General features: G+C 37.6%; 1 protein-coding gene and 2 long non-coding RNA genes across 4 annotated transcripts; 1 reads left to right on the top strand and 2 right to left on the bottom strand.

The window, feature by feature from the left end:
• Positions 1 to 3,752: 3,752 nt before the first annotated feature.
• On the top strand, positions 3,753 to 4,113 carry LOC139688013 (uncharacterized). The gene is made up of 3 exons (XR_011700714.1): positions 3,753 to 3,775; positions 3,852 to 3,956; positions 4,034 to 4,113. It is a non-coding gene; the product is annotated as an uncharacterized lncRNA (long non-coding RNA).
• A 57-nt stretch (positions 4,114 to 4,170) lies between these two features.
• Positions 4,171 to 5,359, bottom strand: Grx5 (Glutaredoxin 5). Of its 2 annotated transcripts, XR_011700713.1 has the most exons (3): positions 5,015 to 5,359; positions 4,597 to 4,878; positions 4,171 to 4,429 (listed from the first exon to the last, which is right to left on the bottom strand). XR_011700713.1 is itself a non-coding variant. In XM_071585412.1 (2 exons), exons 1-2 carry the CDS (start codon positions 5,268 to 5,270, stop codon positions 4,691 to 4,693), a joined length of 444 nt encoding a protein of 147 aa, XP_071441513.1. In that variant the 5' UTR covers positions 5,271 to 5,359; the 3' UTR covers positions 4,524 to 4,690. The 2 variants fall into 2 exon arrangements, 1 of the variants encoding a protein (XP_071441513.1); XM_071585412.1 differs by lacking the exon at positions 4,171 to 4,429 and having other exon boundaries at positions 4,524 to 4,878.
• Positions 5,360 to 18,102: 12,743 nt separating this feature from the next.
• Positions 18,103 to 21,224, bottom strand: LOC139688429 (uncharacterized). The gene is made up of 3 exons (XR_011700747.1): positions 21,173 to 21,224; positions 19,552 to 19,665; positions 18,103 to 18,424 (listed from the first exon to the last, which is right to left on the bottom strand). It is a non-coding gene; the product is annotated as an uncharacterized lncRNA (long non-coding RNA).
• Between the last annotated feature and the right edge of the window lie 1,782 nt (positions 21,225 to 23,006).

Genomic DNA, 23,006 nt, shown 5'->3' with positions numbered 1-23,006 from the left:
CCCACCCACACCTGAGCAGTCTGAGACATGTACAGGTTGTGGATTAGCCTCCTTTCCCTCCAATCTATTCCTATTTTATGCAATATACTCATTAGTTTTTTCCAATTCACTCTATCAAACGCTTTTTCAAAATCTACGAAACAGGCAAATACCTCCTGGTTGTGTTCTATATTCCTCTCGATTAATAATCTCAGTACCTCAATGGCATCATGCGTACCTCTCCCCTTCCTAAACCCAAACTGATCATCCCCTAAGTAATCATTTGCCCTACTCTCTATCCTTTTGTTTATGATCCTGAGAACGACTTTAGCTGCGTGGGATATCAAACTAATTGTCCTATAGTCCTCACATGACGTGGCCTTTACCTTTTTGGAATATGAACTAAAACTGATCTCACAAAGCCTTCCGGCCAGATTCCCTCCTCATAAATACTACGGATCAGCCCATACAGCCTCTTCCTCCCACATTTTCCTAAGCATTTTAAAAGTTCCACGGGAATGTTATCTACCCCCACGGCCTTATTTAGTTTCATCTCCCTTAATGCCCTTTCTATCTCATTGTCAAGTATGCCTGGACCTAAGCTGTCTTCCTCTAAGTCATTTTCTTTTTCAATGTCTAACTTTGTTGGTCTGAGTTCTTTACTATACAGTTCTTCTATATACTCCTTCCATCTCTCTTGGATCTTTCCTGCATCAACTATTACCTTACCCACCTTATCTCTAACTGTTAGCATAGCTCTTCCTTTCTTACTTCCCGATAACGATTTAACTTTGCTATACAGCGCACCGATTTCACCCTTCCTCTGCAGACTTTCCATATCCTCTCACTGCGTCTTCCACCATGCTTCTTTTGCTTTATTTGTTGCCCGCCTCAATTTATTGTTCAATTCTTTGTACTTCATTTTGCCTAACTCTGTATTTACATTCTTCCATTTTCGCTGCTCATCCATCTTTGTAATCATCTCATCCGTGATCCATGGTTTCCTAGTCCTTTTAGCGTTAACGGTTCCAATAGTGTCTTTTGCGGCTTTAGACAACCCCTTCTTGATCATTTCCCATTTTTCTTCGATAGTACTTAGCTCTTTACCATCCTCCATGATTTTCTCCACCGCCTGTTTGTATTCCTTCCTTTTCAACCCATTTAATGCTTCTACATTCCATTTTCTAACTCGCTGCCCCTGCCTTATCTTTTTGAAATGTACACTACATTTCATAACAACTAAATTGTGGTCTGAGTCCGCATCCGCTCCCGGGAAGCTGTGGGAATTTATCACACTGTTCCTAAACCTGTGTCTAACCAGGATATAATCTAGCTGATATCTTCCTGAGTCACCTGGCATTTTCCATGTATACCTGCGTCTTTTGTGGTGTCTAAACCAAGTGTTGGTGATGACTAACCCCTGTCTCCTGCAGAACTCAACTGCTTTCTCCCCGCGGTCATTCCTCGTGCCTAAACCATAGTCCCCCACCTCATCACCATCTCTTCCTTCGCCTACCGTCACATTCCAATCCCCCATCACTATCAAATATTTCCCTGCAGGAACACACGTGATCATGTCCTCTAACTGATCATATATCCTATTGACCTCTTCTTCCTTATGGTTACTCGGTGGCATGTATACCTGAATAATAACTAAGTTCGTCGGTTCTGCTTTTATCCATACTAGTAGTATTCTATCCGTTACCTGCTCTATGTTGACTACGCTTCTTCCTACCTGTTCATTTAACACTATGGCAACCCCTCGTTGGCTCTCGTCCCCACCGCTGTATATTATTCTATACTTATCACTCCAGTAATCCCCGCTATCTTTCCATCTCACCTCGCATAGACCTAAAATATCTATATTCCCCCTTTCCATCTCTCGCTTAACATTCTCCAATTTCCCTGTCCTCATCATTGTCCTAACATTCCACGTTCCTATTCTAACTACTTTGGTCTTCTTCTCCTGCGTCCTCTGTCCTGCTGCTGCTGGTTTTCCCTTGCAAGGGTCGACGACCACGGAAGCCTTGCCTCCCCCGCTGCCAGGCACGACACACGGCCGATCCCCGTAGTTGCCAGGACTCAAAAGCTCTGTATAGGACTCTATATATGTTAATCTTGGGAATGATAATTGAGGTGGTTTCCCGTTGCCTTCCTCTATAGTGTTTTTAACGTGACACCATCACTTACTGGCCGCCCCACCGGGGTCAGACCCCATTGCAGCCGCCTCACTGAGGAACAGACGCTGCGTGGACTACCTTTCGTCTGGCTCCTAACCTTCGACCTATCTGGCATGGGTGACCCTACCAGGAGCAATTTAATTACTCCCGCCAGCACAGCTCTAGGTGTCATCGGAACGCACAAGCCCTTCCACCACATCAAGGTTGTAGTCCGGGGAGGGAATAAAAACTTATTCAATGAAATATATCAGCTTTTTCAGGTGTGATCACTCATTATCTGCAGAGTGATTGGAAGCATACTGCTAAGCATTGGCTTGGGTGATATATACTTTGGGTAAAAATTCAAATTGAAATTTTAGTGCAAAATTAAGAACGCATTTGTTACATCTGTTACCACCTGGCCAATTTAAAATTAGGCATAATAAATATAGCATTAAAATTTGCACACACTATGGCCCATATTCTCTTTGAGATAAAAATTCATAATTTTTGTGATTTCTAATTTTTAGAGTCACTATCAGCTGCCTGTAAGTACTATTTATACTTAATTCAAATGGTATGATTTGGAGCACTTGGACTGTTCTTTATCAAAAGATGACTCGAACTGAAAGAGTAACTGAGATTAACTTCTCAGATCAAAAACTGTACAAGAGTTTTTTCGAAAAAGAAATGGTCCTCATTGTAAAGGCTTAATGCAGTATGAGCACTATTTATACATACTTGTACACATCACTTACCACATCCATAGTGATATTTCAAAGTTGGAACTTTTGCCAAACACAGCTTTTGTGATGAATGGGAAATCGAAGGGTTTCAGATACACACAACATACTAAACAAGGCATTTTCTTCCATGCCAAGCTACAGTGGGATACCATGAGGTATCAAAGGTTTAATTTTAAGTCAGTAGCTTCATGAATTTGTTCCGATATTGAGAGATGAAATCGAATAAAACTGCGGTATCTCTATTATTCATATTTTGAGTGATGTTCAAGTGCAGTTATTCCATTAAAGGAAGGCAGGCCCTCAGCATACAACACAGGCATGAAGGGGCCAGAAAATCCATGAAGGCAAACACATTTTGGAGTATTACTTTGGGTTACGAAAGAAGACTTGGTATTTTCCCGCAAACTATTGTCTCTCATACTTCAAAGGCCAAATTTTCAGAAAATACTATCATTAGTATGATAAAATTCCCTTACAAGTTTTAAATGCCACTTTCAACAAACCTTGAATAATTATATCCAAACAGACGGCAGTTATTACAGAAAGTATCGGCGCTAGGTCAGCATTACGTAAAAACGCCAGTACCATTGTGGGCATTTATCTAAGATTTCTACCCTGAACAAACCTAAAAACACCCTTAAAAACTGTTAGCATGAATTGACTTCGTTGTTACCTAGAAGCACGTTTACAATTCGCATTAGATGGTTTGCCTTGCAAATATTATCCAAAACTGAAATAAGTTTTTCAGCAAGGAACCCATCGTTTACGTGTCGATTCTCACGAGCACGATCGATTGTAAATGTTAAACTCAAGCCAAAATTATGTGTTTCGGTTGCTACGGGAAACAATTGTTATCGGCTGTTTTAAACTACCACCGCCATGAACTGCACCGTAACTAAAACTATATAAAAATATTTCTCTATCGCCTATTTACATAACCTTTTAACTGTTCAATGATTTGCTTTAGGCGAAGGATCTTGAATGCTGCAGAGTCATTTCAACCGCAGTTACCGAAATTATTCGTCGAAGCTTAAATGAAGAATTTCGCGAAAAATGCTTCAAAATATTAGAGGTATTTCCGTAATTACGAATAAGATTGAGTCAGAAGGCACATTTATGTTACTTAACTTCATTACATATTCTTTTAAGACGTCTAATACCAAAGGTGTGGAAAAAGGAGTCAACTTTCTGCTACTCGAAATGACCACAAAATTTAAGAAGGGGAAGAGAGGCACATTGAAGGTATAACAGGATTACAATTTGATTTTATTGATACACCATGTAAAATTATTGTAAAGCCAATTTATTAATGAACACCGACCGCCCTTTTATATTGTGATCTGATCAACAGCGAGAAACACCTCAAGCAGATACCTCTACGGAAAGAACTCGTTCAATCAACATGACAGATCCTACTGTTTTGGCAATCGAACGTACTGAAACTGATAATTGTTTCGTAAGTTTCGCTTATGAAGTATCTCCTGTTCCTGCTTCAGGGGCCATTAACCTTTTCTAATTGTATTTCAGGTTCCTGATGATATTAACCTAGAAGAGATTGATAATTGGGATTAAGAATCTTCCTGAAGTCGATTCTAGGCTTATTAATATGCCATTGAAGCGGCCGAGAGCAGTAAATAAGTTTGTCACAAATGCTATTTTTATTTAAGCCGCATACAATGGTTGCATAACAATGATGACTGGGTTCCACATACCAAAGTAAAACCAAGATTTTCACTTTAATCAGGTTTCTCTGGATTTACTATGACCTTAGGGAAGATTAACATCCCTTAATTTAAATACCGGGATTCACTTAGTTTTGTCACTTGTATTTTCTTGCGATTTCACTAATAAAGCAGATTTTATTCCAACTTTTTTGAGCTCCTCAATTAGATCGCCACTCTGATGCATTTGGAGCATGATGTCGGAGCCACCAACAAATTCTCCACCGATAAAAACTTGGGGAATCGTGGGCCAGTTGGAAAATCCCTTAATTCCTATGGATAAAAAAACGAATCTTACATCTACATTAACTTGCGAATACTAACCTGGAAAAATCTCTTAACTATACGTACTGCCGACATAAATACGCCAAATTTATTTGAAGGCTACGAGGGTCTTTAACGCACTAACCTTGCCTTAAGCTTTCATCCTTCAGAACATCGTGTGCATCATAATCAACTCCATGCATTCTGAATATCTGAACCACAACATTACTGAAACCACATTGTGGTTGCTCGGGAACTCCTTTCATGAAAACAACAACCTTACTTTTTTTTACCAAATCGTCTATATTTTCCTTCTTGCTGTAATCAGTAGAATAAAACGCTTGATATATAAGACTTCGGCTAACGGCTGTCAGTTTCTGAGAGCGAATTAGAGCATTCATGGCAGAAAAAATTGATTATTCACTACAATTGCAAATTTCCAAACAACGCAAGATTACAGACGTCGAAGGCGCCCATTAGTGATCATGAAAATAAATTTTATCGAAACGAAATCTTTTAGTCGATTTCGACTATCACCAGAGGACCTCATATATTCTCGGCGGTCTTGGCCTATCCATTCAAAACATAGAGTCGTTTCTCACGTTTTTAGAGAAAAAATGTAGAAGTGCTACACGAAACCAACGTATCAGCAGAGTTGAGACTTATTTCCGAGGTAATTCCTCGGCTAATTGGGCTAATAGTTTATTTGATTTTTTGAGTTAACTGTTTATTATATTAGAAAATCTTATCCTTTGTGGTATATAAGTTTCAAAACTTTGAGATTCCTTAGATGTGTCTTTAACTTATTACGACTTAACGGCTATGTAATTTTATAGGGATAAAGCATTAATTTTTAAAAAACGTTTTGGGACATGGTTCCCTTGCCCAGAGATCGGCTTTGAAATGATCACGGTATGTGAAATAATTTGATATTGAAAATTCATAGTATAATATTACATTTTCCATTGTTCACATTGATCGATGGACTCGGCCCAAAATATGTTAAGGCACTTAAATTAATTAATTTTTAATTGCAACTTAATTTATTCATGTTAATTTTCAAATAATAAAAAGGCCTTAATTATACTAATGTTGCGATATTATAATGCATCATCGAAAACTTGAAGAAATCATCATCACTATTACAGTTTTATATTACTGTGTGCGTGAATACACACACACACACACATACATATATATATATATATATATATATATATATATATATATATATATATATATATATATATATATATATATATATATATATATGCTTTCGTAGACGTAACACGGAAGTGCCGAATAGTACATTACACAGTAGCAAACAAAATAGAAAAACAAAAAAAGGAACACTCACACGTTATTTCTTGATAATTTCGATGGAATTCTACTCCGTCTTCATCGGAAGATAGAGAATTTATATATACATATAACTAATATAATATATATATATATATATATATATATATATATATATATATATATATATATATATATATATATATATATATAATATATATATATATATATATATGGATGTTTGGATGTTAGATCTTAATTGGTAAGTTTCTAGATTAAATTTCACATGAATCAGAGCCTTAAAGATGTATAAACTAAATGCAGTCATGAGTCCATACACAATAAAAAAAGGTTTGCAGGAATCATGTGGTGGTATATTAGCAAGAGACTGAATAGCTCTCTTTTGTAGTAGCGAAATTTGTTTAACATGTGGGGAATGACCCCATAACTCAACACCATAATTCAAATTACATTGAAATAAGGCATGGTAAAATGTTGAACGATACTCATTGGAAAGGAGAAAGTTGAGCTTTCTTAACATATAAACAGCTTTACTCAGTTTATTATAGGTCTGACTGACGTGAGCCTCCCAGTTAAGTTTTGTATCAATATAAATTCCTAATATTTTAACAGTTTCAACATCAGTTATTTTTGATTTAAGACTGCACACAATATGCTGAGTTTTGTTAGTATTTAAATGTAAATGATTAGCATCAAACTATTCCTTAGCCTGTCTTTGCGTAGCGCTAGATCGTACCTTTGCATCTTCTAGATGTTGACACTTTTGAACAAAAGTAGTGTCATCAGCATATAAAACAGATGTAGGTTTCATATAACAGGGCAAATCATTAATCATGATGATGAAAAGTATTGGGCCAACCACAGAGCCCACCATTTTTCACCACACCACACCACATTTTACTTTAAGAGCTGCAGATCGACAGCCATCAAGTTCAACCAATTGGTGGTGATCATCCAAATATGACAATTAGCTTCAGTGCAACCCTTAATACCATAAAATTCTAGCTTTGTTAGTACTATTGAATGATGAACACAGTCGAAAGCCTTACTAAGATCACATAATGTCACAGAGACTGACTCCTTCTATATATGTATATATGAATATGGGGATCGATATGGTGTGGGGGCTAACGTACTGGCTTCCCACCCTGAGGGCGTGGGTTCAAATCCCGGCAGTGTTGAATATTTTTCAGAGGTATCTCGATCCCTACTTGAGGTGCTTTGTGGAGGGCACTTTGAGTGAGTACGCCGTCCGTCGGATGGGACGTTAAGCTGCGGACCCCTTGGCGCCTTTTCGTGAAGAGTAGGCTAATGCCGATGCCGGGTTTCTCTCCACCCTCCATCCTTTCCTGTCCATCCCCTATGGCGCAAATGACCTTAGCTGTCGGTCGCCTCCCCTAAAAACTACTACTACTATGAATATGTAAAAGATCACATGTTGTTCTACGATCACATCATTTGCTATTGCATAAAAATTAATTTAAATATTAAATGTGTATATCTTAAGAGAAGGATACATTTTCGTACTCTTCCCTTCAATATTGTTGGTTTCAATTAGAAGTTTTTATAAATTCATTTTTTACAGTAACGGAAGGAGTAAAAGAAAATCACCAGGAAAAAATAATCATTCTGTTTTTGTGCCTATATAACACATCAGGTCTGGGAACTCATAATAGGGAAATTTATTAATTAAAAATGGGTAGGGATTGGATGGGTGCTGTAGCTAGTGTACTGGCTTCCCACAACAAGCATGTTTCAATGGTATACTGATCTCTGCTTCAGGGCTGAGTGGAGAGCACTTCAAATGGCATTAACTGTGTATCTAATGAGATGCTTAAATGTGGATCCCTTGGTTCCTCAAAAGTAGGCTCATGACGAACCAAATTAAGTGATAAGTATTACGAGTACACATTGTCAGACTTAAAATATTCCATTTTACACAAATTTCCAATAGTACAAACATTTTACTTCTTATTTTTATGCAGTATTTTCTCGATGGAAAGGTATTTAGCTGGTTCGCTAAATATGTTAAGCCATGTTTAAGAGAGAAAGCAATTGGAAAATTTCATGCTCTGTTTTCATTCTAACCAACGATTGCTGGTTAAGTTGAAAATCAGGTGTAAAAATTGAGTTGCGTGTTCTATGAATGAATGTTAGAAATTTTCAGCAATCGATGACAGATGTAGTGGATATCTCTTTTTTTTCACAGTGTATTGATACTCACACACTATTAGTTGAATAATGCCTTATGTAGTAATTTCATCATCTTACACAACACATATTGTGAGAGGCCTGGAATGGAAAAAACTTCAATATCAAAGAAGAATCTTGTACTCTTAACTCTGGTTCATCATCATCATTGGTCGTTCAATCCTGAGATTGGTTGACGACAGCCCTCCATCCTGCCCTATCTGATGCTAATTGGCTTACCTCCTGGTATTTTTTGCAAGGTACTTTCTTCTTTATTTGTCCCATGTATTCCTATCCCTTGGCCTTCCTCTTGGGACTCTTCCCTCTATTTTTCCTTCTATTATATTCTTCACGAATCCATTGTGCTTCAGGGTGTCACCAATCCATCTGGTTCTTCTTATCTTTAAGGTGGTCCATAAGGTCCAATCTTCTTCAATTCTTCTGTATACTTCTTCATTTCTTATTTCATTCATCCATTTGATCTTCCTTCCAGTATCCTCCTCCAGCATCAGGTTTCGAAGGAATCTAGTCTTTTCTGGTCTATGTTTCCGATGGTCCATGCTTCTGATCCATTGAGTGTCATGCTCCATAATGATGACTGGACTCTGATTCCTAATAACATATTTCAAGGCAACAACTTTGCTTGAATGACTAGACAACATTTTTTCTTAAAGGAATGAACCTACCATATCTTTTTCCATGCATCTAAAATGAAATTGCAGAAAAAATAAGTAAAATCTAGTGTTTTGACTGTGAGCGATACTAAAAAGAATTCCTCTGGCTTACTCACTTCCTCAACCTAAGACAATCCCTTGCATAGGTTTAGAAATTCTTTGTTAAGCCATTTCAACTTTGATCTTCATGAAAAATGTGCAGTCAAAATTAGGAAAATTCATAGCAAAACCTGCAAAATTATTGGTGATTTCTAACTTCAGAAGTGACAATCCTGTAAATGAAAGGAAGATTTGATATTTTCATTGACAAGTTTTGAATAATTTAGCTGTAAATTGGGTGTATAAAATTAATTTTTGACCATTTATTCTCAAGTACAGAATCCTATGGAATCAAAGATTAATTTTGTGACACCCACAGTATGTTTGTAATGCTAATACTCACTCTAGATAATAATTAAAGCCCTAGGAACTACTGCACACTCCCTATAATGTTAGTTTTTATTTGTACATTGTAATACACTTATCTAAATGTGTAAAGAATAGTTTAGGTTTATGTTTCCATTTTTATGTATAACCTTTACTTCATTGTTGAGCATATTATATAGATAATCTTCCATGCTGGTGAAATGCTACCATTGTAAGACCTAAGGCATAAAAAATAATTTTACAATATTGAATCAAATGCTTACACTTTCCTCGTTAGATTAACACTGGAAGCCTTGGGATGGGTTAATCAACTTCTAAAATGGTATCAATATTGAAATTTTACCAATGGCTCAGTGGAAACAATTCAGTGCCTGTGCTAAATCAGCTGGTTGAACAATGTAGTGACTAAAGAAAAGAGGTAGGCTCAACCAAATAGATACCAGGATTTCTTTATCTTCTTGAAAGAAATTTATGATCAGGGCATAAAGAGATGGAATATTATTGCTTTTATGCATGAATCCCCCGTGGCAGACTCCATCCTGCCTTGTTCTTTCTGACTGATGCCTTATTACTCCCAGCCGTATGCTTTTGGGGATGGTTGGAATGCCATGTAGATGTATGACTGTGTGTATTTCTCCTCATGGGTACCCATTGTGATTTACTCCTGCTACAAACAAAACTATCTATCCTTTCCTTTCCTCAGAAATTTTTTCTTCTACAAATGGAGATCTCATGTTTCGAAAAATACTTCAAGATATTCTTTACTAGGCTTCAGGCAGGAAAAATGACCTCTACACAGACATGTAAGAGGTCACTTCAATGTACTTTAATGATATTCACTCTTGAGAAGGCACAATGAAAAAGTATGCTTTTAGGTAATTGCAAGGAAACTTATTCCTTGTGAATTATTTTTTTGTAGCACTATCATGCATAGTCCTTGGGCACATCCTTTATCTAAGTCACATCCATGCATTGCCTCTTAATTCCTCTTATGGTACACACTTTTTCGTATTTCTTATCTTGATACGTAGTCTCTTCAACCACGTCCATCAATGTGTCTCAGTCTCTTACCCTTCCTCCCTCTTTCTCCTAAACCATTCTCACTCTTCTTCAGTCGTATGCTAGGTCTATTAGGAAACTATTCAGCCATGCTCTATTTTGAGAATAATAGCCTACCTAGAATAATGATGCCTTAGTCCCCTTTGAAGAACTCCCCTTGGGACCTCACACACTTTTCCCCGACTTTTCTTCCACTATCCAAAACAATCGGCAAAGTCCTTTTCTGGAATGGTCATCAGCTGCCTTGTCGCACTCTCCTTTATCTCATCAACCAATTGTTGGGAAGACAGCTTTTTTCTCAGGGTCATAGCCATAGACCCATGACTCTTCTCCAGTAATGAGCTTTTTTTGGAAGCATGGGTCATTGTTTTCAGCTTGGAACAAGTCCCCTGCAACTGCAGTATGAAATTCCTGGCGTTGAAGAGATAAAAGAGAATGTGATGTGGCAGCTGATGACCATTCCGAAAAAGGACTTCGTTGATTGTTTTGAAAAGGGGAAGAGATGCTAAAGTAAATACGTAAGGTCCCAAGGGAAGAACTTCAAGACTAAGGTCTCATTGCTCCAGGTAGGCTATTTTTCTCAAAATATTGCATGGCTGGATCCTTTCCCGACAGACCTTGTATGTAACAGCTTGAATTGGTGATTTGCCTCATCTATTCTCTCTGTCAACTTCATCAAAGTAGTGGAGCACGTGTTCCACACTTGTTTGCTTCTGGTACGTCCAATCAATATTCTCTCAATCAATAACCCATACATTCTTCTCTCCATCTCTTTTCTTTCAATCCCGAAATATTCGTCAAGTGCTGAATTAATGCCTGCAGCATTTATTGCTTTCCTTCAATGCCCAAGTTTCACTTCATGCTTTGATGCTGGGAGCAATATAGTTATTTTTACTGGCCATGACAAATATTTATTCTATGAAATATCCATGCATTATATTACAACTCTTCTGCTGGTATTTGCACACCTCAATCTCTTCATCTAAATTACTGTATTTAAAAAAACCTGCCTAGCAATAGATAGAAGAATCATTGTCTTTCTTAATTCCTTCATCATTTATGTTTTCCATGCATTTATTCTTCTAACTCTATGTATCAAAGTTTATTACCCTATTTTCCAGGACCTATGGCGCGGTGCATTCCCCAAAGAAGTTAATTAAAAATCACAGTCTCATATCATCATTGTCACTTTTAGGCAATAGGCCACACTTATCTGGTGCTCATAAATAATGGTAATAAGGATGTTATACTCATTAAATATGATATAATAAAGAAATAATGTTTATCTGCCATTGATAAATTGTTAGCATTTTCTTAGCAAAATTTTTGCGGCACTACACTACCAAAGTCATAAGACTATCGAGTTTTGATGTATTACATCATCATCAGGCACCTGATCAAATGCATCAAAACCCAGTCATAAAATAAATTTTAACAAGTAGAAAAGTGCTACGATCAGTTATTCATCAGGGCTGAATCCGTTTAATCATGGACTTGGAATGTTAGGGTGATGTTAAGGTCAAGGAAGTAGGAAAATATAGAGTGAGGGTTGCGGAAAAGAAATTAGGCATTTTAGGGATGTGTGGGCTGAGATGGAAAGATAGTGAGGATTACAGGAGTGATAGTTACTAAGTATTATATAGATTAAGGGAAGAGAGTCAGCAAGAAATGACAATTGTATTGAATAAAAAAGACAAAAAAATGTGGAGCAAACATAAAATATTGAGTGGTAGATAATTGTAAGTAGAAGTAAAAGCACTATACTAATAAACTTGGTCATTGTCCAGGTCCGCATGCAATAGATAGCTAATTGCCAGCAAGCAATAGATAGAGGTCTTTATTTGGGCAAAATTGAGACCAAATGGTCCCTTCTTCCAATTGAACAGTTGTCATGTACATATTATATTAGCCATTAAATTTATAAATACATGCATGCACTAAAATACTTATAGACAGACAGACATACATTGCATTTGTATACATGCATATACTCATACATTAGGTATACACAAGGGGGCAATAAATTGGGTTGAAGATTTTCTGTCAGAGTAGAAACAGAGGGTAGTTCTTGATGGCTCTAGTACAGTCAGCGTAACCTCGGAGGTACCTCAGGGATGTATAATCAGGCTGTTGCTTTTTTTGATTTTTATGAGCGATTTGAACTGCGAAGTGAAAAGTGAGATTAGGATGTTCTCGGATGACACGTGATTTATCGGGAGATATCTGGGGATGTGGGGAAGGCAACGGGAAACCACCTCAAAAAAATACCCAAGATTAAAATGATGGACACGACAGAGAATATGAGTCCTGGCAACTATGGGGCTCGGCCCAATCGGCCGTGTGTTGTGTCCAGCAGCGGAGGAGGCAAGGTTTCAGTGGTCATCATCCCACGAAACCCTTGCAAGGGAAAACCAACAGCAGCAGGACAGAAGATGCAGGAGAAGAAGACCAAATTAGTTAGAATAGGAACTTGGAATGTTAGGACAATGTTGAGGACAGGAAAATTAGAGAATATTAAGCAAGAGATGAAAAGGGGAAATATAAATATTTTAGGTCTATGCGAGGTGAGATGGAAGGATAGCTGGGATTACTGGAGTGATAATTATAGAATAATATACAGCGGTGGGGACGAGAGCCAACGAGGGGTTGCCATAGAATTAAATAAAGAGGTAGGAAGAAGCGAAGTCGACATAAAACTGGCAACGGATATAATATTACCGGTAGAGAGCCAGCCCAAGCCAGGGTTCAAGAATGGATCCTTGTGGAACATCTCTGTTTATTCAAAGCCAGCTAGAGGATGAATCAGGTGTGATGAATCTTTGAAATTAGTTAACTAAGAATGAGTGAATCCATTGTGAAGATGAAGGAGGAAAACTCAGGTTTTGAAGTTTTGCTCACAGAATATCTTTGTCAATATAGTCGAAGGCTTTTGTAAAGTCTAGGATAGTCATTATTGTCACTTCTTTGCAATCCTTGCATAGTCTGATGTCATATGTTATTTTAAGGAGAGTGGTAACTGTGCTGTCAGAGGATCGAAAGCCTGATTGTAGAGGATCAAGTATGTTGATTTAATTGATATTTGTTCATGTTTGAGTCTCTTAAATGCTTTTGATAAAGGAGCAAAAATGCAGATTGACTTGTATTCGGTGATGCTAGTAAGTGTAGAATTTTTTGGGATGGGATGGACAAGGGTGTGTTTCCAGAGTGAGGTATATGTTCCAGATAGGATAGATCAATTAAAGATATGAGTTATAACAGGAAATGTATTGGGAAGTAATTTGTGTATCAGAATAGCTGGAATTCCGTCAGCTCCATCCGAGGAGGACTTGACTTTTTTATTAGCCTGCAGGACTTGCATTTGTGCAATGGGAGAAATTTGAATGAGCTTGCAGCAGCAACTGGAGTTGGTGTGGAATCATGCGAGGGTGGTCTGAAAAGTTTACGACCTAAAAAAATGTACAAGATATTTTTCCGGAAATTTTCTGCTGCTGGAAACTTTTCAGACCACTCTCGTACATATTGTATAAGAATTCATGTTTTTCATCAAGATCAATTTCTGTCGACAGGGTTGTGAGTAAACAGTTAAGATCATCTGGAGAAACATCAGTAGGTGGGGAGTGTGAATTTTTAGTTTTGCCGACACCAAAGTGCTTCAAGCTTTTCCAAATTTGTGACGTGGGCTCTTCAGATATTTGGAAGGCATATCTGATTTTGGAATTTCTGATGACTTGCTTAATTTTGTTAAGCAGTTTTTTATAGATATTAAATGAAGTTTTGTTTAAATACTTATTAAAAAGGCTATAAGCTACATCATGACTGCCTATCAAGGCTTTTATTTCATCTGTTATCCATAGGGAGCATGGTTTTGAGAGTCATACTTTTCTTTTCGGTGCATGTTTGTCTCCTATGTTATTTAAGAACGTATTAAATAGGTCTAATTTTTTATAAATGTTGTTGATGAATGCTATGGACTGCCACGGAATGGTAGCAGCATCGGATAGTAGGTCTTTGTCGCCTATGGACTTGAAGTTGTGAGTAAGAATGAATTTCTGCTTAAATTTAAGACATCTGAGTATGTTAAAAATAATTCATTATGCATGGATATTCCTGAGGCAGAAAGTTGCCCGTATGTTGTGATTTTTTCAGGGTTGGCTGTAATCATTGCATCAAGCCATGTGGCTGATGAAGATCTATGATGGGTAGGTACTAGGGTAGCTATACTAAGGCCATGGTATGACATAGATTTAGTAATTGCTATAGAGTAATAAGTTGAGGAAAGAAAGTTGGCATTGAAGTCATTAATAATAATAACATGTTCGTAATTCGGAATGTAGGAAGATAAGGAAAAATAACCTATCTTGGAAGGGAGGTAAATGACATCTTAAAGAAATTTTTGTCGTTTGAAGGTTATCTCTAAGAATGCAAACTCGGGTCTTTTGCATTAATGGGAACAAATTTGAGATATTTTGAATGAGAGATATTTTCTCATGTAGACACCTACACCTCCTCTGCCCTTAGCGATACAATCATGTTGGTAGAAGTTGTATCCAGGGGTATCAACAGATGTGGTAGACATATGAGGCTTAATTCAAATCCCAGCGATGGAAATTGCATGAATGTCATTGTAAGGTAGAACTTGGCCTAATTTATCAAGGTGTGCAGAGAAACTATGGGCGTTGAGGTAAATTATTTGAAAAGAACAAGGGTGAGATCTAAAAATGTTGCATAAGGCTAATTGATTGTCACGGAATTTGCTTGAAGGTACGCATCATTCACATAGATCAATGGTTGAAGAAGAAAGGTTTTGAGAAGTACTTTCTAGTTGGAAAGAGATAAATAGCAGGATGAGAGGAATAACGATCTGTGGTTGCCTTAAAAAAAGAATTCTGGTGCAAAAACTTTTTGTGACGAAATGTTTGCTGAAATCGGCACAGATTTTTTATGGAAAGTTGGATAAAATGTGGTGACTGAAGGTCATTTTTGAGGAATTCAGTCATGCATGAGGGGCAAAGATTCCTGCCCCTTCCTCGCTTGCCTAACATTCTCCTCTCTATCACAGTCTTCAACATCCCATTGCCAATAAAAATGCTGTACATCCATCTTTCCTACTTATCATTTCTCTCAACAAACCCCATCTTCCCCCACCACATCTAGCACTTCCCCATTTGTATTCCTTCCTGTACACCTCACCTTTTCCTTCTCCACACTCCCATTCCAAAACCTGCCAATCTATCCGTGTCACCCTGCTTCAATGATTCTCGTATGTTTCCATGCCGTACAAAAGTATGCTCCAGATGAAAGTTGTAAAGAGCCTTTTCTTAACATCCTTATTCAAAGACCGTGTCATCAATTATCTCATCCTTCTGAAAGCTTTTTTGCACAATGTAAATCTTCTCCTTATGTCTTTATTACTTTCCTCTTTTTGGTCCAAAACACCTCCTGGAGAAATTTTTTGTCCCAGGTGTAACTTCATGGAATTTACACAACATATTTAAAATGAAAGAACTGCAATTCCATGCCGCAAGCCGGTGAAATGCATTTTACCTATTAATAAATCTGTGGAAAAGTACAAAGTCTTTTAGAGTGGATGGTAAACATACATCTTGTCCTTTATTTGGAGGAATGCCATTGAATTTCTACCGTTGAATAGGCCAACAAATTTGACGGACTAATATTCTTTTAATTCGCTGCTGATAATTAATGTCTTTCCCTTTCAATAGGAGAAGGAAAGTCCTACTGGCATGTCGGATTACATGGGAAGGCTTAGAAGTTCACGGCCTGACCTACAGATGATGGTAGTTGTTTAAAAACTATCACTGTACTGCAAAGTATGCAATCTATAAAGCATATGTTTAAAGTCTGAAGATGCCACTTTGCTTAGTATTTGTTTGACAGCCATCAATAATGAACGTTTCCAGTGAATTTGTGAAAATGGAGAAAATTATTCATCGTTATTTGATATCATACTTTTATTTGAAAGGCCTCTGCCCAACCAATATGGAAGCTGAACTGGATGCTACTCTAAATGAGCCTGCTCCTTCGTTTACAACAGTAAAATATTGGGTAGCAGAGTTTAAACGAGGCCGTACAAGCTGTCGAGACAAGCATCGCATTGGCCGACCAAATGAAGTGACGACTCCAGAAATGGTGAAGAAAATCCACAAAGTGATTCTGAATGATCGTCGACTGAAAAAGCGCGAGCTAGCAGGGCATTTCATAAAGCGAGGTACATGGTATATTAACTGAAAATTTGGACATGAGAAAGCTGTGTGCAAGATGGGTGCCACCTCTGCTCACACTCGAGCAAAACAAGTGTCTTGAAAATGTTTCAATTGAGTGTTTAGCAAAGTTTCACAGCAACAAAACAGAATTTATGCGCCGTTTCATGCCATGGATGAGAAACATGGGTCCATTACTTCACACCCAATACAGAAGAACAATCAAAACAATGGGTTCAAAACGGAGAACCGGCTCAAAAGAAGGGGAAGACCGTTTCATCTGCAGGCAAGGTCATGGCGTCGGTTTTTTGGGATGCGCGTGGCATAATTTTCATTGGCTATCTTGAAAAAGGAAAACTTATCAACGGCGAGTATTATTCAAACTTATGGCAACGTTTGAGCGAAGAAATTAAGCAAAAGCGGCCGCATTTGGCTGAGAAGAATGTGTTCTTTAATCAAGACTAACCACACGAGCTAACAAATCCGATATTGCAATTGCCAAAATTCATAAGTTTGAATTGCTATCTCATGCCTCACCCTATTCGCCAGATCTAGCCCTCTCGGATTATTTTCTGTTCACAAACTTGAAAAAATGGCTTGGTTGTCAAAGTGATGTCGGCAGTTAATGGCTATTTTGAGGAGCAAGACAGTTCTTATTATAAGAAGGGTATCGATCTCATATAGCATCACTGGGAAAAGTGTATTGAGCTGAATTGAAATAATTTTGAAAAATAACTACTTTTTTTCCAAAGTTTTTGTACATTCTTCGTTGGGCCGGGTACTTCTGTGATTATTCTCGTATAATTATTTTGCTATGTTTTAGACTCCCAGTTTATTAAGTAGATATTTGTTCCCTTGTCGTGGAAGGAAGCAATTTTTACGGAGAAATTTTATCTTAATTTACACGAAAATAAAGTTTGCCATATTCTCTCTTAAAATTATTTTTAAATACAAACTTGGTCATACGCAAACATAGCTGCTGCCCTGAATATTGGAAACAAACGTGGGTTGCAATGAGAGCCATCAGCTCCCATGATCCCGAAGCGCATACGTACGCACTTAATATACATGGAAAATTCACTATTGTTCGCGAATCAGAAAAGTGGTGCTGGCATTACGGTCCAGATATTTTATTTCAAGCAGTGGATGGGTGCAATTGAGGTTAGTGGAGTGAAATAATTTGAGATTCATTTTTTGTAAAATCGATTGATTACATTTCCATGGAGGAATAATAGGTACGTCATGCTTATGGAATATTACCCGCCCACTAGCACTCCAGATTAAAGTCACTCCTGCTAAAGCAAGTATTTTTATTGAATCATTGTTTTAAACATTTTCGTCAAGCGATCTGATATTTGGATCAGCGGGAGGCATTTCTAGTTCTGTTTCGGCTGGAGCATCATGTCTGCCATTGTGCCGCTAATTTCCTTTGGCATTATTTTTGTCATTATTTATGCCATCGAACAATTACAATTTTTGCCGAACCCACGTCATGAGCACTTTAAGGCCTTAGCAAAAGAAATCAGTCTTTCTGCATTCTTCTTTTAGTGCTCATGTGGTCTTTCTTCTTTAGTAGATTTCAATAGGATTCCACCATCTTCGAAAAAACACTTCCACTTTCCCAGAAGCACTTGCTTACATGCTCTGCCTACATCCCGAGGATACAGCCTGTAAAACAAGGTGAAAAAGGATAATTTGAGATAATATCGTTGATATTACTAAGTGAGAGTGGTAATATGATGTAAATTTGTTTGCCCGATACATCACGTCAATAAAATATTTACAGTATTATGTATAAGTATTGTTAGCATTGTCAGAAGATAAGAAATCTATTATGATAAATTGGAAGAGTTAATGATCGCTATAGGTATGTTCCCGAGTAAACCATAGGTTTTAAGCGTGACAGAAGGTAGTGCACGCACCTCAGAGAGTGCGAGGTTATCTGACTCCGGTGGCGCGTGTAGTAGTGTGAAAGTGGAGGAACGCGATGGAAAACCATATCATATCATCATCGGTATTTCAATCCAAAGACTGGTTCACCAAAACTCCCACTACACACCTATTCCTCCGATCGGCAAAAGTCCACCTAAGAGTTCGCCGTAAAGAAGAATACAAAAATTACCGTTCGTGAAGTCTTTGGCCGGGTATGGCCCTCTGGTGTCATCCTCAAAATACTCTTCCCCACTTTCACAAGCATTTATCAATGTTCCATTCCTTTCTCTCTGATCGCTGCTTCTTCTGTCTCACCTCTTCATCCATTGTCCACCCACTGACCTCTGGTGTCCCTCAAACAGCTGTCCTCTCACCAATCATCTACATAAGACTTTCCATACACTGAAGACACAGCCCTTCGATCCTATGTCTCCGAACAACCTAGATTGAACCCTAATGCCGCAGTTCACGGACTTCCGCTGATCCACCCTTCATCCTTTCCTGTCCATCCCCTATGGCGCAAATGACCTCAGCTGTCGGTCGCCTCCCCTAAATACTACTACTACTAACGGGAAAGAAACCTTCCACAGGAGAATTTTTTTACATCCTCAGAAGCCTGAAAAAGGGCATACCGTGGTTTGAGGAAACAGAAAAAGACCAAGAGGCCAGACTACTGCACGAGATATTCAATAGGCTACTTCGCTTGAAGAGAAGATGAAAAAATCGGCATGATTCCAGGAAAACCAAAGAGATAATGCTTTTTTTGAGCGTTGAATTGAGGTGGACTGACCCATATGCGTTTGCGTTTAATTTCGTGATTAATCAGTCTCTTAGCTTTGCAGTAGTTTGACAAGGATACTCACTTAATGATCTTTGTTCCGGCCAGTAAGTAGCCGGGAACGGTGAGTTCTCTCCTCTTCGCCACCACACCATCGACGATATCTTTCACCACATCGGAAATCCGCATAATATGTGGCCTTTTTCATGAAAAATTAGAAAAAATGAGTTAGCAAAAATTTATCGGCTTATTTATGAATGTGATGGTGGAAAGGGTTATGTGATCGACATAAATATGCATTTTATATACGCTGCCAAAATGTTCCCTAGTGAATATTTTTTATAGTTAGGGGGTGTCCATATAAATAAATAAATAAATAAATAAATAAATAAATAAATAAATAAATATATATATATATATATATATATATATATATATATATATATATATATATATATATATATATATATATATATATATAAAGCATATATATATATATATATGCTTTCGTAGACGTAACACGGAAGTGCCGAATAGTACAAAACACAGTAACACACAATATAGAAACACAAAAAAAGAAGAACACTCACACGTTATTTCTTGATATTTCGACGGAAACAATCCGTCTTCCTCTGAAGATATAGAAGTAATGTTACTTCTATATCTAACATTACTTCTATATCTTCAGAGGAAGACGGATTGTTTCCGTCGAAATATCAAGAAATAACGTGTGAGTGTTCTTCTTTTTTTGTGTTTCTATATTGTGTGTTACTGTGTATTGTACTATATATATATATATATATATATATATATATATATATATATATATATATATGTATGTATTATAAGGTAATCTACCGGTTAAGGTAGGTTTTTGGATGGACACAGCTACTAAATAAATATTTTGTGACCCCTAATAAAACATCAAATCCAGCATCCTACTCTATATCAGGTCCCTGTTCATCTCTGAGTACTTTCTTCCTCCCTTCATCCCGTCCAACATCCCTATCCTGCTCCTTCCCTTTCCTCGTTTCCCTAATATTCTCCCCTCAATTACAGTCTTCAACATCCCACTGCCGGTCAATACCCCCTTCATCCACTTTTCCTGCCTCCATAGGATTTCTCCCAACGAACCCCTCTCTTCACCCACCATACCAAGTACTTCCTCATATGTTTTCTTCTCTGTCCATTTCACCTTCTCCATTCTTCTTCACATCCACATTTCAAAATCCTCCAGTCTACGTCTATCCTCCTGCTTCAATGACCAAGTTTCCGCGCCGTACAGCTATATAGTAGTATAGCTACGCTCCATATCAACGTTTTTATGAGTCTTTTCTTAATATCCTTCCTCAACGTTCCTCTTATCAACTCCCTCCTCCTTGTGAAAGCCTCTTTGCCTAGCGCAATTCTTCTCCTCACGTCCCTACTACTTTGACCGTGTTGGTCCAAAACACTACTGAAATACGTAAACTGTTCTACCTGCTCTAGTTTTTTCCCTCCTATTTTAATGTTTAGCTTAGCCTTTTTCTTTCTAGAAAATCGCATAACCTTTGCTTTATTAATATTGATTCTCATCCCATACCTGTCGCACTGAATTTCTAATTCACTCAGCAATGCTTGCAACCCATTGGCTGACTGACAAACTAAAGCTTGGTCATCAGCTAACCTAACTGATTTTACGAATCCCCGCCCACTTTCATTCCTACCTCCAGTTCTTCCCATGCCTCGTTGATCATTTCCTCTGCATACAAGTTGAACAGCAACGGTGATAATGGGCAACCCTGCCTTACACCTCTTCCTAACACTGCCCATCCGGACTCCCTGTTCCCCACTCGCACCTGAGCAGTCTGAGACATATATAGATTGCGGATTCCATCTCTCGCTTAACATTCTCCAATCTCACCCCTCCTCCGCCTCCCGTTCTCCCCTTCCCCTGGCCCCCTTCCCTTTCTCTCGCACCCCTCACCTCTACTATTCCAGCAGTCATTACTTCTCTATCTTCCGATGAAGACGGAGTAGAATTCCGGCGAAATTATCAAGAAATAACGTGTGGGTGTTCCTTTTTTGTGTTTCTATATTGATTGTTACTGTGTAATGTACCATTCGGCACTTCCGTGTTACGTCTACGAAAGCATATATATATATATATTATATATATATATATATATATATATATATATATATATATATATATATATATATATACCTATATATCTGTCTTCGAAATGGAACGCTCTTCGGCGACGCACAAATATATAAAAGCACAGATGTAGATTTTTAAAACATAGAGACACAAAGGAAGGACACTCCCAGTATGTTGTTTTGACGTTTCGACGGCTCGGCTGTCGTCTTCAGAATCAGACTTCTTTCTGAAGGCCGAGCCGTCGAAACGTCAAAACAACATATTTTGAGTGTCCTTTCTTTGTGTCTCTATTGTTTAAAAATCTACATCTGTGTTTATATATGTATATATATATATATATATATATATATATATATATATATATATATATATATATATATATATATATATATATATATGTACATACAAAATGGAATTAGATTATCAATTTCTCCGCCTGGCATTCTTAGATAAAAAAATGTCTGTCATTGATAAGATGGAATGGTTATTAGGAATTAACGAATATATCCAAAAATAATCATTCCTTTCGCTTTCCACGCACTTCAAACCATCCCAAGTTTCCATCAAACGCCGTGCATATTGTGTTATCTTTTGATAAATCCGTTTTTTAATTATATTTTAAGATTCCCTGAAGTTGAATTAACTAGTTCAGCATGAGTGATGCGATGGAATATTCCCATTTAAAAAGAACGATAAGTCGAATGTTTTCGACACTCATTCTTGTAGATTTACAAACTTATGGTCTAATAGGACCTAAGCCATGTCCATAGGCTTGATCCCTTAAAAATGTATCATAAATGCACCATTAAAAAATAAATACCTCTGATAAAAATGCCCCATTTATTTTATGTAGTGTAATTGAACATGAGGTCCATGCTTTGCGGATTAATTTGTAATTGTGACAAAACTCCGATTACGTCTAAACTTTATTCCATCCCAAGAGAGATATTCTTCTTCCAATTATTAGGAAGTGCTCTATTTCGAATGCTTCAGCAAAGGGTGCTTATGGTGAATCAAAGTGGAGAGGTGATGAAATCTTTAAGCAATCTATTGGGAATCTTTGTTGACATGGTAAATTGTATAACGATGGTAAATTTGATGCTTCCTTTGGAAAATTGCGTACTTAACCCGAATGAATGATACACGCTTACTCAAGGATATTGCTTGAAATCAATCACAGAGCATCACAAAGGTACAGTGTGCGGCAGCATAATTGGCTCATTTGAATTCTTCTTCCCCTTCAAATCAGCCAGTTATGCTGCACTCTCAGTGATGGCTTACTTTCAGAACGTAGCGTCTGGGACAGTGAAAGACACGGATCATCAAATTCCAGCTTCCCTCAGTTTGGCTTATAAGTGTTATGAGTGGTTTCTTTCTTTTTTTCTGTTTCCTATATT

The sequence above is a fragment of the Hetaerina americana genome, unplaced genomic scaffold, assembly GCF_022747635.1.
Source record: "Hetaerina americana unplaced genomic scaffold, ioHetAmer1.1.p SCAF_2, whole genome shotgun sequence".
NCBI classification, from domain to species: domain Eukaryota; kingdom Metazoa; phylum Arthropoda; class Insecta; order Odonata; family Calopterygidae; genus Hetaerina; species Hetaerina americana.
The sequence above is the reverse complement of the archived record's forward strand: the minus strand, read 5'-3'. Positions and strand labels throughout refer to the sequence as shown.

What these genes read in the sequence shown, in the direction of transcription:
- Grx5 (XM_071585412.1), bottom strand. Translation starts at nt 5,270, where the DNA reads ATGAATGCTCTAATTCGCTCTCAGAAACTGACAGCCGTTAGCCGAAGT. An exon ending in GGATGAAAGCTTAAGGCAAG is followed by an intron (nt 4,879 to 5,014) that starts GTTAGTGCGTTA and finishes TTTTATCCATAG; the next exon opens with GAATTAAGGGATTTTCCAAC.